The sequence below is a fragment of the Myodes glareolus genome, chromosome 1 (genome assembly GCF_982192425.1).
Source record: "Myodes glareolus chromosome 1, mMyoGla1.1, whole genome shotgun sequence".
NCBI classification, from domain to species: Eukaryota; Metazoa; Chordata; class Mammalia; order Rodentia; family Cricetidae; genus Myodes; species Myodes glareolus.
The window spans coordinates 106,593,484-106,610,423 of record NC_142026.1 but is presented as its reverse complement, the minus strand read 5'-3'; the positions used below and the strand labels follow the sequence as shown (position 1 = coordinate 106,610,423).

The 16,940-nt window shown below is 37.1% G+C and overlaps 1 protein-coding gene across 2 annotated transcripts in view; it reads left to right on the top strand.

The window, feature by feature from the left end:
• The window catches only part of Themis (thymocyte selection associated), a 182,957-nt gene that overhangs the window by 35,616 nt on the left and 130,401 nt on the right, over window positions 1-16,940 (top strand). For both annotated transcript variants that reach the window (XM_087911259.1, XM_087911258.1), the window contains exon 2: window positions 8,764-8,925. In XM_087911259.1, the coding sequence (XP_087767385.1) occupies window positions 8,764-8,925 (162 nt within the window). The remainder of the gene's footprint in view (window positions 1-8,763; window positions 8,926-16,940) is intronic.

The window sequence follows — 16,940 nt, the reverse complement described above, 5'->3', positions numbered from 1 at the left end:
AAACCAAATCCTTACTAAAACAATGCATCAACTTCCAAGAAACTTTATAATTTGTGATGTCTTTTTGTTGCATGAAATTTGAGTAAAATGTAGGGATATTTGGTCAACAATAATATCAAGTGATGAAGAACTACATATCTGTGCCACCATCATTGAATAGAAAAGGATTTGTGGTTACATAGGAGAAATGCTCATCCATATATATACACCCTTCAATCTTTCTACTCTGGCAATCATTGACACGGAGAACCCAAAAACCACATCAGTAATAATGAGCATGTATGTAACCCTATACTACAGTCTTAAAGATTATGTTAAGACTTAGACATTTAAGAAACTGAATTATCCCTCCCCCATATGTACAATGAGTAAAACTCTTTTGATTGAATTTGTATCACTCAATGTAGCTAGAAAATTCAGCTCTCATTTAAATCCCTGGTCCTAACATTTTAATCTTTTTTCTTTTCTTTATATTTTCTTTGAAAGTTCAGTCTTTTCCAATCCATAAGGTCTTTCATTGCTTTGTTTTTTTCAGAATTTATTTTATTTTATTTGAGATAATGTTTCAGTATGTAGCCATGACTGGCCTTGAACTTGCTTTATAGAATAGACTGGCCTTCAACTCACAGAACTATGCCTGCCTGTGTGTCCTGAGTGCTGAGAGTAAAAGCCTATGCCAGCACCCCTAGCCTCAAATGCAGATTTTTAAAAGCTCAACTGCATACACTCCAATGTCTTGCACACTCCTGTTTTTAGGCCTCATTTCCTGAATAAAATTTTAACCTTTAATTAACTAGAGATTCCTATATTCCTCATGGTGTACAAACCATTCCCTAATTCTTTTAAGTGCTGTCATCCTTACTTTTACTATTCTTTTGATTGATATGTTGGGGTAAGAAAAGCATGAACTTGGAAGATTAGTTGTTATTAACAGTCAGGGTCTTGTTCTACTGCTAGGTAAGCAACAGGCTCACTAATTCATGTGCCCAGTGATCTCAGCAATGCATTGAGACAGCAAGTTCATTTACTTTTAGGTATATTTTTTCAGATGCTGAGAAAGAATTTGTCTGGTTTTGGAGTGGATAGGAACTTCTTTTTTAAAATATTTTTAAATTTATTAAAAATTTCCACCTCCTTCCATTTTCCTCCCACTCCCCCCACTTCCCCCACTCCTCTTCCCCTCCTTCTCCAGTCCTAAGAGCAGTCAGGGTTCCCTGCCCTGTGGGAAGTCCAAGGTCCTCCCCCCTCCATCCAGGTCTAGGAAGGTGAGCATCCAAACACACTAGGCTCCCACAAAGCCAGTCCATGCAGTAGAATCAAATCCCAGAACCATTGTCCTTGGTTTCTCAGTCAGCCCTCCTTGTCAGCCACATTCAGAGAGTCTGGTTTGATCACATGCTCCTTCAGTCCCAGTCCAGCTGGCCTTGGTGAGCTCCCATTAGAACAGTCCTACTGCCTCAGTGGGTGGATGCACCCCTCATGGTCCTGATTTCCTTGCTCATGTTCTTCCTCCTTCTGCTCTTCATTTGGACCTTGGGAGCTCAGTCCAGTGCTCCAATGTGGGTCTCTGTCTTTATCTCCATCCATCACCAGATCAAGGTTCTATGGTGATATGCCAGATATTCATCAGTGTGGCTATGAGATAAGGCCAGTTCAGGCACCCTCTCCTCTGCTGCCCAAGCAACAAACTAGTGATATCTTTTTCAACACCTGGGAACCCCTCTAGAGTCAAGTCTCTTGCCAACACTAAAATGCCTCCCTTAATTAAGATATCTACGTCCCTGCTCCCATATCCACCCTTCGTCCATTTCAACCATCCCATTCCCCCAAGCTCTCCCCAATCCTCTCCTTCTCCCTTCTCTCTCCCACTCTCCCCTTACTCCCACCTCACCCCCACCTCCGTGCTCCCAACTTTTGCCTGACGATCTTGTCTACTTCCAATATCCAGGAGAATAAATATATGTTTTTCTTTGGGTTCACCTTCTTATTTACATTCTCTAGGATCATGAATTATATACTCAATGTCCTTTATTTATGGTTAGAATCCACTTATGAGTGAGTACATACCATATTCATATTTTTGAGTCTGGGTTATCTCACTCAGTAAAGTGTTTTCTATTTCCATCCATTTGCATGCAAAATTCAAGATGTCATTGTTTTTTACCGCTGAGTAAAACTCTAAAGTGTATATGTGCCACACCTTCTTTATCCATTCTTCTATTGAGGGGCACCTAGGTTGTTTCCAGGTTCTGGCTAGTACAAATAGTGCTGCTATGAACATAGTTGAACAAATGTTTTTGTAGTATGATTGGGCATATCTTGCGTATATTCCCAAGAGTGGAATTGCTGGGTCCTGAGGTAGGTTGACTCCCAGTTTCCCGAGAAACCGCCACACTGGTTTCCAAAGTGGTTGCACAAGTTTGCATTCCCACTAACAATGGATGAGTGAGGAACTTCTTTTTTAGAAGGCTGGCCATACAAATATCGATTCCAGTCACAGCTCCTTCTAAACTTCATTTGTATGGCAAACTTTCTAGAAAAATTGAAGAGCTCTCTCTAATAGTATCTTTAATGTCTATCAACTACAATGTTTTGGGATATAAATGTAATATAACAATTTCATATTTAGAGGTTTCATTTATGGACTTGCTGCTTCCTGAAAATACATTATATTCTTGAATACAGAATCCTCATAGGCAACTGGCATGATTCTTATACATTGCCATATATAGCAATCATATTTTTCAGGCAAGACTTTCTAATGCATCCATATCTATCACAAATCTTTATATGAACTCCACTGTAAAACATATACAACAAAACATAAAGAAAAGTAGCAATCAAGCCTGGTGGTGTTTGCCTCTAATCCCATATACTCAAGAGGTTGAACCTGCAAGTTTTAGATCAGCCTGATCAATTTTGTGAGATCCTGTCTTAAAATTAAAAGTGAAAAGGGGTGACTAAGTTGTCTAGCTTTGGAATGATTACCCTGTAATCTTACAAAAGTCTTTCTTTTTCTGCCAGTCAACACCCAAATAACAGCACAGAGACTCATTAATTATGAAAGCTTGTCTTTAGCTTAGACTTGTTTTTAACTATCTCTTATAACTTAAAATAGCCCATTTTTATTAATCTACATACTGTCACATACAGCTCCTCCTGCTTCTTCTGCATCTCTTAGTGTCTCTCCTACATCTAGATTCATCTCCCACTTTCTCTATTGACCATTCAGTTTTTGATTAAATCAATCACAGAAGTATATCTCACACAGGGTACATATATCTCACAACATTACTCAACATGCATAGTCCATAGTTTCAACCCCTGTACCTAATGTGGAAAAATAAAAGTAGAAATCACATCAAAGAACTTCCTGCCCGTTACATTTTTTAAAGTACCCAGAAAGCAGCCAGATAATCTTAATTGTGCTTGACTCTTTGATAGTAAACATACAAAGAGAAAATATACCTCACACCAACACTTTCGTACGTCACACTGACATAGAAAGACAGTTACTGTCCTATGAATCACTTACAGTAAAGGCTAATAATGAAAACATTCATATGGGATCTAGTATGAACAAAAATTGCATAGTAGCTCTGTGCGGTAGGGTGATGAGGGAAAAGTTTGTATATTTAGATAACATATTTTCTTTTTTCTAGGAAGTTATAATAAATCCCCAAATGTATATAGTATCAATAATAAAAATCACCCCAAATCCAGGTTTAATGGTAATCCCCAAAGCTCTGTGAGGGAGTGTATACAAAGTGCTATTAGAGTGCAGGAGGGAATGAACATTTCTTTTGTTGGATATGAAGTGGCTTTGAGGAGGAGCGTTAGCTGAATCTTTAGGGTTGGTTAAGCTTGGACAGGTCAATGAGGAGGTAAAGGAATGAAAGGCACGACGTTGTTTGGGACATGGTGTGTTTGAACACAGATAAGAAAACCTTCCTCTTTCCTGACTGCCACACGTTTTTAATTTTGACTAGAATGGAAGGGGGAAAAGCCTACTGAACCAATTGTTTCGACTGTTCCTATGTGATCATAGCATTGCTTATATGGATTGTCAAGCAAGGGAAGAGCTCATAAAAGGATATTAATGTGTCATTTTTATCGAGAAAAGTAGTATTACAGAAGAGGTGATTTCAAAGGCACATGGCTCTTTCATTACAGTCTTCAGGGGCAATGTTTGATCACTGAAAACAGGCTGCTTTGTTCCAGTTCACTCTGATGTTTGGCATTATCCTGAATACATATGCTCTGACTTGAAGAGAATCAGACTGCAAAGATTGAAGAGATTTGAGACTTGCATATTCAAAATACATGTCTCCTGGCTAAAATGGGAGGAAGACTACTTGAATATGTATGTCTGTACATAGGCAAACATACTTCAGACATGTATCTCAGCAAAAGTTTAAAAAGGAGTCACACATATGTGTTTATTCTGAGATCGTGGAAGTTGCCTATTTTTAAAATTCATCATTATATGAAAACTCAGGGACAAGTATATTTTAGGAGACTTTATGTTGATAAGAACTAACTATGGGAAGCTTGCTTATTTCAGGGTTCTACAAGTAGCTATATGCCCTTGTTACCTGTCGCTGACACAGCTTCTTCATTTTGGGCGCCCCTGAGCAGCCTTTCAAGTACAGAAGTAGTGAGGATGTGCTTCGGCTGGCAATGTGTTTGCCTCCTGTGCACATAGCCCTGGGGTGGATCTCCAACCCCATGCCAACGGCGTGCAGCAGCATAAGATGCAGTCCCAAGCCCATGCATCAGAAGTTAATGCACTTCTTAGCCTGCATCGCTAGTTGAAGACCAGCCTGGACTATACAAGACCTTTTCTAAAGGGAAAGATGGAGAGTGAAGCATGTTTCTACTTAGTCTTAAAACTAAAACCCAGAGTCAGACATTAGGGTGAAAGCTGAAAGATCAGAGAAGCAGAACAGCCAGCTACCAGAAACTTCTTACCTCTATTAAATCTCCAACTGAATGGGGGTGCCTGTCTCTTTGATTCCTAGACTGAAATTGTCTCTAGAATCCTCAGATTGAATTGGCGCCAGATCCTGTCTCCAACCGTTTTATATTCCTATCTCCACATCCCTCATACTGGGATTAAAGGCATGAGCCTCCCAATTGCTGGGATCAAAAGCATGAGGTCCCATGTGCTAGAATCAACGGTGTGAGCCACCATCAGCAGCAGACTGTTTCTCTTTTAGACTGGTTCAATCTTCTGTAGCCCAGGGTGGCCTTGAACTCCAGATCTTCCTGCTTCCTCTTCCCAAGTGCTAGGATTAAATGGGTGTGTCATCACTCTCTGTCCTCTATAGTTAACTAGTGGCTAGCTCTGTCCTCTGATCTCCAGGTAAGCTTTGTTTGTCAGAACACAAACAAAATATTATGCAACAAGAGAAAAAGACACACACACACACACACACACACACACACACACACACACAGAGAGAGAGAGAGAGAGAGAGAGAGAGAGAGAGAGAGAGAGAGAGAGAGAGAGACTTTCCTGGTTAGAAGCAAAATGATGGTCACATGTTAAATGAAGAGTTTCCTATTAGTATTTGCATGATGCTCTTTTCCTAATGTTAATAAAATGCATTTCTTTTCTATTTTTTACGGAGAGAAGTAGATGTTTAGGAAGAGACTAGAAACTTTCAATGTGTTGGCTAGAATGCATAATTTTATTGTCATAGAATTCTCTGGCTTCCCGCCCTTTCAAACTGATATATAATCTTGCGCAAATTTGTCTTTTGAATTTTGGATCCTTTTGAATCTATAAAAGATGGCATTCCCTGCCCGTGAGTTGGCTATAAATTGTACTGAAGAATAGACACTCATTGTACAGAAATTAAGTTCAAGACTTCCAGCTAAAAGGTGTTCAGTTAAATGATGTCCTATTTCTCCTGATAAAGAAAAATCACTCCTTAACACTTACATGTCTCAAATCCTTCACTTGTTCCCCACTTCATGGACACCCAAGGTTTTCTGTGGGCGGATGGCACGTTTTCCTCTGATTTGTTTTGCAACAATCTCAAAATAGGTTACTTCAGCTGTGTGCTTGCAGAGCAGACCAGAGCTTTACGAACCTTAATGTACTTATTAATCATCTGGGGAGCTTGTTAAAAATGCAGGTTCTGATTCAGCAACTTGACCAAGATTCTAACAAGCTCCCGGGCGGCACAGTGGACCACAGTTTGGGTAGTTAATGTCTAGAGTACAAATGGCCTCTTATTAAACTGGGATTTCTTCTTGCACCCTGATAACTGAAGATGTAGATTCCCTGCCTTTAAAGTTACTTCAGCCCGTTGTTTTGTGCATTGCAAATCTAATAAAAAAAACAGCATTATTTTTACCCCTCCACATATTCCTTCTTAAAACAAAACAAAACCTAAGCAACCCCTCACCTCTCTTACTTTATAATTTAAACACAAGAAACTACTTAAAGTTTCCAGAATGCATCAGTTTTTTTTTTCATATCTCAGTACCTTCCTAATACTATTGCTTCTGCCCATTTTTGCACCAAGTGACTCTTCGTTTAAGGCCCACATCGGCTGTTGTGTCCTCCAGGATTCATTCCTGCTTTCTCTTTCCCATGGAAACGGAGATGCCTCTGCCACTTCACAACACTCCGCATTTCCTATAATACAGCTCCCCACACCCTGGGTCTTTTGCAATGGACTGGCTTCCTGCCTACTCTTTGCAGAACTATGCCTCTGAGGGACAAACTAGACCTTTTATCCCTGATGCCTACTACCAGTCGCAAGACCTCACACAGTTAGTCTACTGACTCAGTGAGTGTAAAGGGGGCCTGGTTGAGTTGCAATCATACAAAAAATATAATTCAATTGTTATTTTTCTAATGAACCTTAAACTTGAATTAGTAATAATAAAAACCAAACTCACGAAAAGTTAAATGCAGGATGATACAATGGTAGTGATACAGAATGTCAGTATGAGATTTATCATGGCATATAAGTGTTCTGAGTTTACTGACAGAAAATGTTGCTTGGATTTTTTAAATTATTTATTTCATACCTCCGCTTGTTCAAAAAAGAACTTGGGACTAGTAGTTCTATGTCCTCAGGCTAATGAACGTACAACAGCATAAATAGTTAAGAGAACGGTGTGAGAAGACAGATGGGGTTTGGGATAAGATGCTAACAGGTCAGCCAGCCAAGCTGGTCCTCAGGACTGATGCGCTCTGTGCAGATTGGAAGGTCTCACACGGGGCACTTCCATCCCCACTCTGCCGGGAGGCACACCTTTGCCAGGCTGCTAGCTGCTCTCTTGCCCTTTGGCCTCTGGTAGAATCTGGTCACAGAGGTACTCTTGAAGAACAATGAGAGTCAGGACATCTGCTTTCTTAGGTTGCCTAGAGGTGGCTGTGTCTCTGTGTAAATTGTCCTTAAGGAAGTCAAGATCCTTCAGATTTCTCTGATTGTGTCATGCCATGCTACCTGTTGAGGCACTGATATAATCATAGAGTGCTTTGAACTGGGTGAAACGTCAGATTTAAAAATTTTTATGAAAACCATGAATGCCATAATAAGAGGGTTATAACCTATCTGTCTATCTATCTATCTATCTATCTATCTATCTATCTATCTATCTATCTACCTATCTATCTATCTATCTATCTATCTATCTACATATATGTATGTTTACACACACATATATAGCTAGAGTCTGTGAGGGCACTAAAAAAAGGGAACTAGAAAATTGACTTTTCAAAACAGAAAATTCAGAAAACAGACAAAGCCAGCATTTGCCCTTATAGCCTTACGTTTAGTGTGATCAAAAAGCTTAAGCCACCTAGAGGGAGGGACAAACCACTATTGTATTTAAATGCTTGCAGTCCTGTAATGCTCCTTACACCGGTATAAGCGTATAAGCGACTGTTCATTTGTGATGCAATTGTCTTCCAGAGATTCTGCCTTGAGCTGTTCTCTTTTGACTAGGGCTGACTGTTTTGAACTATGACCTCTCATCTTTCCTGATGATCATAGTCCAATTGTTTCACAGCCCATTCACCTTCTCTCTGGAGACATAGAAAGACAATGCATGAATGAAAACCTTACTATGATAGCTATGATGAAAGGTTTGTCAAGAAGAAGGCCGAAACTGCGAGACAAAGTGCAGCTGCTCTGTTTAGCTGGGCTGTTCTGCCACCTATTGCCACAAAGGTATTGAGTGCTGTCTCCAGTTTGTCAAAAAGCCACAGATAAAAATGGGCAAGAAGACTTAAATTAAACTCATGATGATGAAGAGAACTAGATCTGAAAAATAAATAGGAAGCTGTTAGTATGAAGCCTCGGTACACAAGCATCTCTGTCTTTGCTTGGACTGTGTTATAGCTCTGTTTGCAGTACTGACACAAATTGCTGTTGACTCATATGGGCCTAATTCTGTGACCTGGCAAAAATGTGCCATAAATCCTGGCAATGGGAGACCTGACTGTGGTTTGACCTTGGGTAAATGAGCTGAAGGTGATGAGCAAACCATAAATTCAATTTAAAATAATAAAAAAAACCCCCAAGATTGTTTATACTTTGCCCGGTGGATAAAGTGAAAATCCAATATGTTTCCTGGTGCATGGTGTACATTCTGGGATAGTCAGATTTAATTCCAGTTTATTAGATGGCTAAGGGAGGAACTAAGTGAAAACATTGTACATGAGGTACTTGGCAGTGATTTTGTTCTTTACTGTTTAACCTTTCCTTTTTTTTTAAAGATTATTTCCTTTCTTTTCAGGGTCTATTTATGAAATGTTCGGCAATGAATGCTGTTTGTCAACAGGGGAAGTGATTAAAATCACAGGTCTCAAAATTAAGAAGATAATGGCTGAAATTTGCGAGGCTAACTCTAGAGATTCCAAGTCTCAGAAGCCCTTTGAACTGCCCATGAATTTTCCAGGTACAGTCAACTTCAACAACTCAACATGGTATTAATAATTATATGCAATCAAAACAACTGGAAACAAAGAAAAAAATGGCACCTTCCATACCATTTTTGTTGTTGCTGCTGCTGCTGTGGTTTTGAGACAGGTTCTCATTATGTGATCCAGATTGACCTTGAATTTCAGACTGTCCTACCTGGGTGACTGAGTGTTGAATTTCCAAGTCTACAATGGTGCTAGCTGCCTGGGGGAGACTGCGCAGTTGTGTGGGTTGAAGAAGATAGAATTCTTATAAGCCAATCAATTCAAGAACTACAAAAGGCAACCATGCTATACATTTTTCATTCTTCTTCAGCACAGGAACTAGTCACTTGAGTTAGCAAATAACTTCCTATTTACAAGTGTTGTGTATCTTTAAAGCTAGTTTATTTTAACTTATAAATAGCAACATAAACATAATATTCATGAAAGAATGTAATATTTTCATTCATGAATGCATCCATAATATTTCAATCAAGGTAAAGATGGCTATAGTCTCAATTATTTAGTTTTTCCTTACAGTGAACATTGTAGGAACACCTGTTAGTTTTTCGAAATGTACGGTACATACTTAACCTTAGTCATCTTACTGTGCAACAACATATCACAACTTCTGATTCGCTAGGAGGGCATTTTGTCACGTGCATCATTAGATGGTCTAGTGAGCGTCAAAATAAAATCTGTTAGCTGAGCATGGCGGTGCATATCTATGAGTCCAGCACTTTGAAACAGGAAAATCATGCCTTCAAGGACAACCTGGATCACATAACAAGGCCCTGTCCAAATATCCCTCTCCAACAAAATGATAAAAATGAAAAAGAAATCAAAACTACATTTTCATGAAGCATATAAAACTAATTAGCATCACTTAAACCTATCTATTTTATTTTTTAAAGAGTTGCAGTAGTTCCTTGCCTCACTGCCCACATGATCTTACTGATCTGGTTGATCTCTTTTACATAGGTAACTCGACCAAGCTTTCCAATACCGTGTCTTGTAGGAACTGGTTGCCCTACATCCGACCCTATTATATATATTTGATTTTTTATATACCTATGTGTGAATAACACAGCATGCATATCATTGGGTAGTCACTAGTGATTCATTTGTCTTGTGCTCTAGACTACGGACAGTCAAACTTTCTAGAAATGGTCAGACCATCACATTTTTAAGGTTTTGTGGGTAAATTGTTTCTTCTAACTACTCTACTGCAATCTTGTAGCATGAAGGTCACTACAGGTAGGAAACCAGTCAACCAGTGGTTGTGGTTGAGAGCCATCAAAAGCTTTATTTATGAAAAAGAAGTGGCTGACAGGATTTAACCAGTCAACTTATTTGCTGATGTGTGCTCTACACTTCTATTACCCAGACTTCATATTTCTAGCACCAAGTACACTGAGAACAAACTCAACTCGGGTCAACTGGATGAACAAAATGAGTAGTGAATGCAAATCACAAATGTATTACAATACAATATGTTTCACAGTGTGATTAATGTAAATCTGAGCTACATAGGATCAGTAGGTCCTGTTTTCGAACATGGATTTGGTAGTTGTATTTCCAGCTCCACCAGTTTTTACTTGTGTTACCTTGACAAATTATTTCCTTTTTCACCAATTGTAAAGTAAATACTCATACTGCTATATAGCTCCTAGTATCTTGGAGGAGGGTAATATTGAAATACAATTAAAGTGCTTGTTGTAGCATCTTGGAATATAACAAAATCTACAAAGTAGCGATAACTTACATTAGCATTATCAGGACTCTCATGAATATCATTAGAGGGGTCCAAAATACACTTCAGAGAATGTGATAATTGAGGTTTAGAGAGTAAAAATAAATTAGGTATATTTAGGAGAAGATTCTTCCAAGTGCCATTCTCTGTCCCTTTGAACCAAAAGCTTGTCTATGCTTCCTGGTCTTTCATAACATGGTTTTAAAACCGGGCTATGCAGTGGGCTCATGTAGGGAGAGTAGAAAGTCATGATGCATGAGACATAATGATTTATTTGGGTGAAGTCTGGTCACGAAGTGTTCTCACAGCTTCCAAGGTGTACCTGAGGTTGAGAAAAAGTGCTTTAAAGAAGTATTTCTAAGTAATAAAGTTAGATATAATTTCTTAATCAGCAATTAATCTCTCTCTCTTTCTGTTTATATACTGCCTGCTCATGTCTCATATATCTATGCAACTCAGGCTGGCTTAGAACTTCCTTTGTAGAAGAGTCATTCCTCAAACTCACATAGAGAGCCTGCCCCTGCTTCCAAAATGTTGGGATTAGATGCAAATGCTTCCATACCCAATGAAAATCACTGTATTTTATGCCACATTTATTGCACTTAAAGCAATTTATATGTAACTGCAGTTATTTTTGTGCTTTTTGGACTAGCATGATCTAATAGATAATAAAGGTGGCTAAGAGCAGAAGTGAAATCATTTACTGCTGTAACTTTCAGTAATCAGAACATTGATATACAGAATAAACATTGACTTAGTTAAAATGTTCAGAATTTTCAGATAGTAGAAGAATGTCTTATTGGACCAGTGGAAACACTTGGCTTTTGACTGACATCTAGTTTAGGTTATCACTATTTGGAACTTCCTTTGAGCTGCCAGTTATCATTAATTGAGCAAATGTTTAAAGACATGCTTACAAGTGAGTGTTATTATAAGGGTCAGAATTAGAATAGAGGGATATGATGACTACGATGGTTATGGAATGTTTTCTTACAGAAAAGACTCTACGATCATATATAGATCTTTCTTTGTCATTTCACTGGGGGGGAGGTCAGAGTCAAGGGCATTTTTCATGAATCCCAATTTAATGGTCTGTATTAAAATATTTCATCTGAACTACAATCATATTTTAAAATTTAAAATTTCTTTAATGTTTTAACACAAAATTTTATTGACATACATTCATTATGCATAGTGATAGGCTTCATTTCATATAACTATATCATGTACTTTGAGTACATTCATTCCCTCTTCCTTTTATCACCTCTCCCATTCTTGCCATCCATTCTCCAAATTTTGTTTCTCCATAAACACATGATTATATATATATAATATACATATATTGCATATAATATATTACATACATATAATTTTATATATCTGCATGAAAATCTAGGATCCACAAATTAATGAGCAATAAAAAACATGTGATATTGTCAGTTGTGTCTACTTTCCTGCAAATGATATAATTTAATTCTTCTTTAAGGTTAAATATAATTCCACTGTGCATGCACAGCAAAATTCTTTATCAGTTTATTTATTGACGAACACTAAAGATGATTCTATAACTTGGCTCCTGTGGATAGTGTAGCAATAAATATACAGGTGACAACATCTCTGTAATATGTGGACTTAGTGACTTTGTATGTTTACCTAGAAGTAATGTATTTGGGTCATATGCTAGTCCTATTTTTAGCTTATTGAGGAACTTCCATATTAATTTCCAATAAATAACTTTTCCATGCTAGTGTTTATTGTTATTTATTTTCTTAATGATAACCATTCTGACTAGGATGGGATAAAATCTGAACACTGTTTTATTTTGTATATTTTTGGTAGGCTAAGGATTTTGAACATTTCAATCATATTTTTATTGATCATTGGTACTTTATCTTTGTTTGATACATTGACCCATATACTGTGTGGAATTTCGTTCTTTATGTATTCTAAATTTTAATCCTCTATGTAGCTGTCAAAGATTTTCTTCTATTCTTAAGTTTTCTCTTCACTGAATTGTTTTCTTTGCTGTTTAGAAATTTTTAATTCTACAGCATTTACACAGCTTCAAAATTTTTTCAACTAAGCCAAATCTATGTAGTAAAAGAAATCTCTAATGACAATTTTAAACACTGAATAAACACATTTTAAAAGATACTAAACAAGGGGAAGACCCCTCTGGTGCAGGAGAATATTCTTTATTCTGTCAATCATGTTTTAAATAAATGCTGATTGGCCAAGCAGGAGGTGTAGGTAGGAAAACCAGACAGGAAGTGGAAATGATGGAAGGAGAACAGGAGGAATTCTGGGGAAGAGGAAGTTGATTCCTCCCACTCCTGCCCAGATCACTGAAGCAGCAGGATGTGATCTGCCCCGCTGAGAAAGGTACTGAGCCATATGGCTAAAATAGATCAGAAAAATGGGTTAATCAAGATGTGAGAGTTAGTCAGTAAGAAGCTAGACCTAATGGGCCAATCAGCTTTATAACTTAAAGAGATCTTTGTGTGATTTTTCTCTGGGACTAAATAGCTGGGGGGCCAGGCAGGACAGAAAACCCCAACAAACTAGCTGTGGGGAACTGGGCTCAGACAAAAACCCAAACAAGCTGGCCCCTCATGTTATACCCCTCCAAAGGTGTTTTAAAATATCCTGTCATATTAGCTTAACTCTTAAAAATTCTTTTTGTGGCTGATTTCTAATTTATTCAATTGTTAGAGGACAAACTTTCTGAAATTATGAATTTTAAAAATATACTGAGATTTGTTTTATAAATATATACTCTATATAGAAAAATATGTGTCCTATTTATATAGAAGTCCATTAAAGACATTTAATGGCTCATTTGTAGGGATGTTCTGTTCATTTCTTAGCTGTTCCTTCATAGCAACATAACTACTGTTGAAATCATGTATGTATATATTAAACGAAAATAGAGAAAAGTTATTTAAGGAAAAAGAAAACAGGAAAGATAGGGATAAGAAAGGGGAATCAGTAGGACAGATTGAGGGGTAAAATATGCTCATCAAACCACACATAACATATATATTAAAAATGTAATGATGCTAATTACTCCAATTATTATTATTCAATTATATAGTTCCTTAAAATTCTGTCATTTTTGTTTAATGTACTTTGACTGTCTTGAAATATACATCTATATTTATAATTGCTACTGATTTTGAGTGGAGTATCTCTTTTAACTTCATATAACCTTCTTTTTCAATAAAAACACTTTAAAAGTAAATTTGGTTCAATTTTTTACATTTTTTGACTTATTGATTTTTTCAAACAGCATCTTGATCTACTGCTAAGCTTGGCACTGAATACACAATATTCCTGCTGTAACCTACTGAGAGCTGGGATTACAGGTGTGCACTAGCTTGCTCTGCTGTATTTTGTCTGATTTAAAACAATTATTCCAGTTTGTTTTGTCTTTATTTTCTTTTTTGCAACTAATTACACAGTCAATCTACCTTTTTTAAACTCAAAATGCCTATGGTTTTGTAAAGTCTGTCTTTTGTAACACATAGCATATGCTTTAATAATTTTCTCCTATCACACCAAACTTCCTTTTAATTATTATTTATCCACTTTTAGCTAATATCATAACTGATAATACAGAATTTATGACCGTTATTTTTTCCTACTTTTCATGTTTTCTACTCTTCTGTTGCTTCATTACTGTTTACTTTCTGTATATAAGCATTTTCAATCTTCCTCTTTAGTTTTTGTTGAACTTTAATAGCTTTTTCCTATAGAACAGCTTTGGGTTCATAACAAACTTGACTAGGAAACTCTTCAAGGAGACTCAGTCTCCAAAATACCAAAGTCAACCAATCTCCCAACCAAACATATCAAAAAAGAAAGAAAAAAAGAAAGAGAGAAAGACCTCATTATGATTGTTGAATTACATAGTAAATGTGGTAACAGAATATTTATTTTAACAGAGTACTAGACTGTTTTGCAAAATGACTTTGTTATTTTTTACTACTATGAACAATGAATGAGCCTTCTTTTTCCATGTCCTTACCAGTAATTGACTCTATTAGTGTCCGCATTTGATCATTCAGTACTTGTACACCTATAGTATCCATGTAATCTGAACTTAATCTGGTTTTAATCTGCACTTCCCAGATGGAACTTTAGTACTAATGGGTATATTTAAATATACTTTCTTTGGTGAGGAATCTCTTGATTTTTGTCCATTCAAAATGTGTGATAGATTTTCTTACGGATGATAACCTTTTGTCACATTTAGCCTTTGCAAATATTTTCTCTTAAATCTATGGCTTTTATGGCTCATCTTCTCATTCTCTTGATAGTGTCATTTTTGAGAATATTTTTTTTATTTTATAAACTTAATATTAATTTATAAAAATTTCCACTTCTGCCCCTCCTCCCAGTACCCTCCCACTCCCCCCACTCCCTCTCCTCCTTCCTCTCCAGTCCTAAGAGCAGTCAGGGTTTCCTGCCCTGTGGGAAGTTCAAGTTACTCCTCCCTCCCTCCAGGTCTAGGAAGGTGAGCATCCAAACAGACTAGAGTCCCAAAAAGCCAGAACATGCAGACAAAACAAGTCCCAGTGCCATTATCAATGTCTTCTCAGTCAGCCCCCAAGTCTGCCACATTCAGAGAATCCGGTTTGATCACATGCTTGTTCAGTCCCAGTCCAGCTGGCCTTGGTGAGCTCTCATTAGATCAGTCCCCTTGTATCAGTGAGTGAACGCGCCCCTCGTGGTCCTGACTTCCTTGCTCACATTCTCCCTCCTTCTGCTTCTCATTTGGACCTAGGGAGTTAAGTCCAGTGTTCCAATGTGAAAATATTTTTAATAAAGTCTTGCTTACCGTTTATTTCTTTCTTAGATTGTGCTTTATGATTGTACCTAAAGTTCATCTGTAAATCCAATGTCATCTAGAGTTTCTCAAACTGTTACCTGGTGTTTTGGGGTTTCACATTTAGGCCTGTTGATTTATATTGGGTTAATATATATTGAGTACGGGTGTAAGTTCTGTGCCTCTATTCACCTGCATGCAATAGTCTAGAATTGTTTGTTGCAAACAATACATCTGCCTCATTGTGTTTCCTTTGCTCCCTTTAGTTGGCTCTATTTCTCTGAAATAATTCCCATGCTATTCTTGTGTCAGATTCGCCAATCTTTATTCTTTTGCTAGCACCACTTTCTCTATAATGTTGAAACTTTATAATAGGTCTTTATAATGTCAGGTAGGAGCATTCGCCTGAATTTGTTAATATTCAGAATGTTGCCTCTTCTGTGGTTCTTTGCTTTTCCATGTCAACTCTTTCAAGTTTTGTTAATATTCATAAAATAATTTCCCAAGATTTTGACTGTACTTATAATTAATTAACAAATGCAACTGGGAAGAATTGACTTTTTCTTACAATAGTGAAACTTTCTAGCCATGGATGTAGAATATCGCTCTCTTTGTTTATATAGTTTTGCTTTTATCAGGATTTTATAGTCTTCCTCATAGAGAATTAATACATAATTTAATATATTCATAACTATTGCATTTAGAGATATTTAACTTTTGCTACATTTATATTTGTTTATTGGGAGAGGGATTACACATGCCAAGATGTGCATGTAGGAGCCAGAGGAGAGCTTAACAGAGTCAGTTTTCCTTATACCACATGGCTCCAGAGGCTCAAATGCAGGTCATCATGTTTGATGGCAGGCACCTTTATTCCCTGAACCATCTTGTCAGCCCATCCTTTTGATGATAGTTATGGAAAGTTTTAAATTTCAAATTCTTCTTAATTATTGCTTATAAAAGCAAGTAATTAAAAAAACCAAACAAAACTTTTTTATGCTGGCTCTAATTGTTCTTTGTGGAGGTTGTTGTTTTCTTAGACACTGTCTTGGATTATTTTGCTGACCCTTTAAGATTTTTTGTATGAATGTGTCATCTGTGAACAAAGACACTTTTGTTTGAGCCTCTTAGTATTAGTGATCAGCAAAATGTTAAAAAGGAGGCTAAAGAGGACATGGATATGCTGCCTTCCCACCCCATCTAGTTAGTAAGCTCTCCAGTGTGTTGTCAAGTAGCCTTGTAGTCTAAAGTGCTGAGGTTTGTATTGTATTATCGTTTTTGCACTCAATGGACATGGGGTTTTGTCAAATGCTTTTTAATCTATCTATTGGTGTGATCATATGATTCTTCTTCTTTAGCTTCTGTCTATGATAAATTACATTAATTAAATTTCAAATGTCAAAACATTCTTGCATTAGTAAATAAGAAAA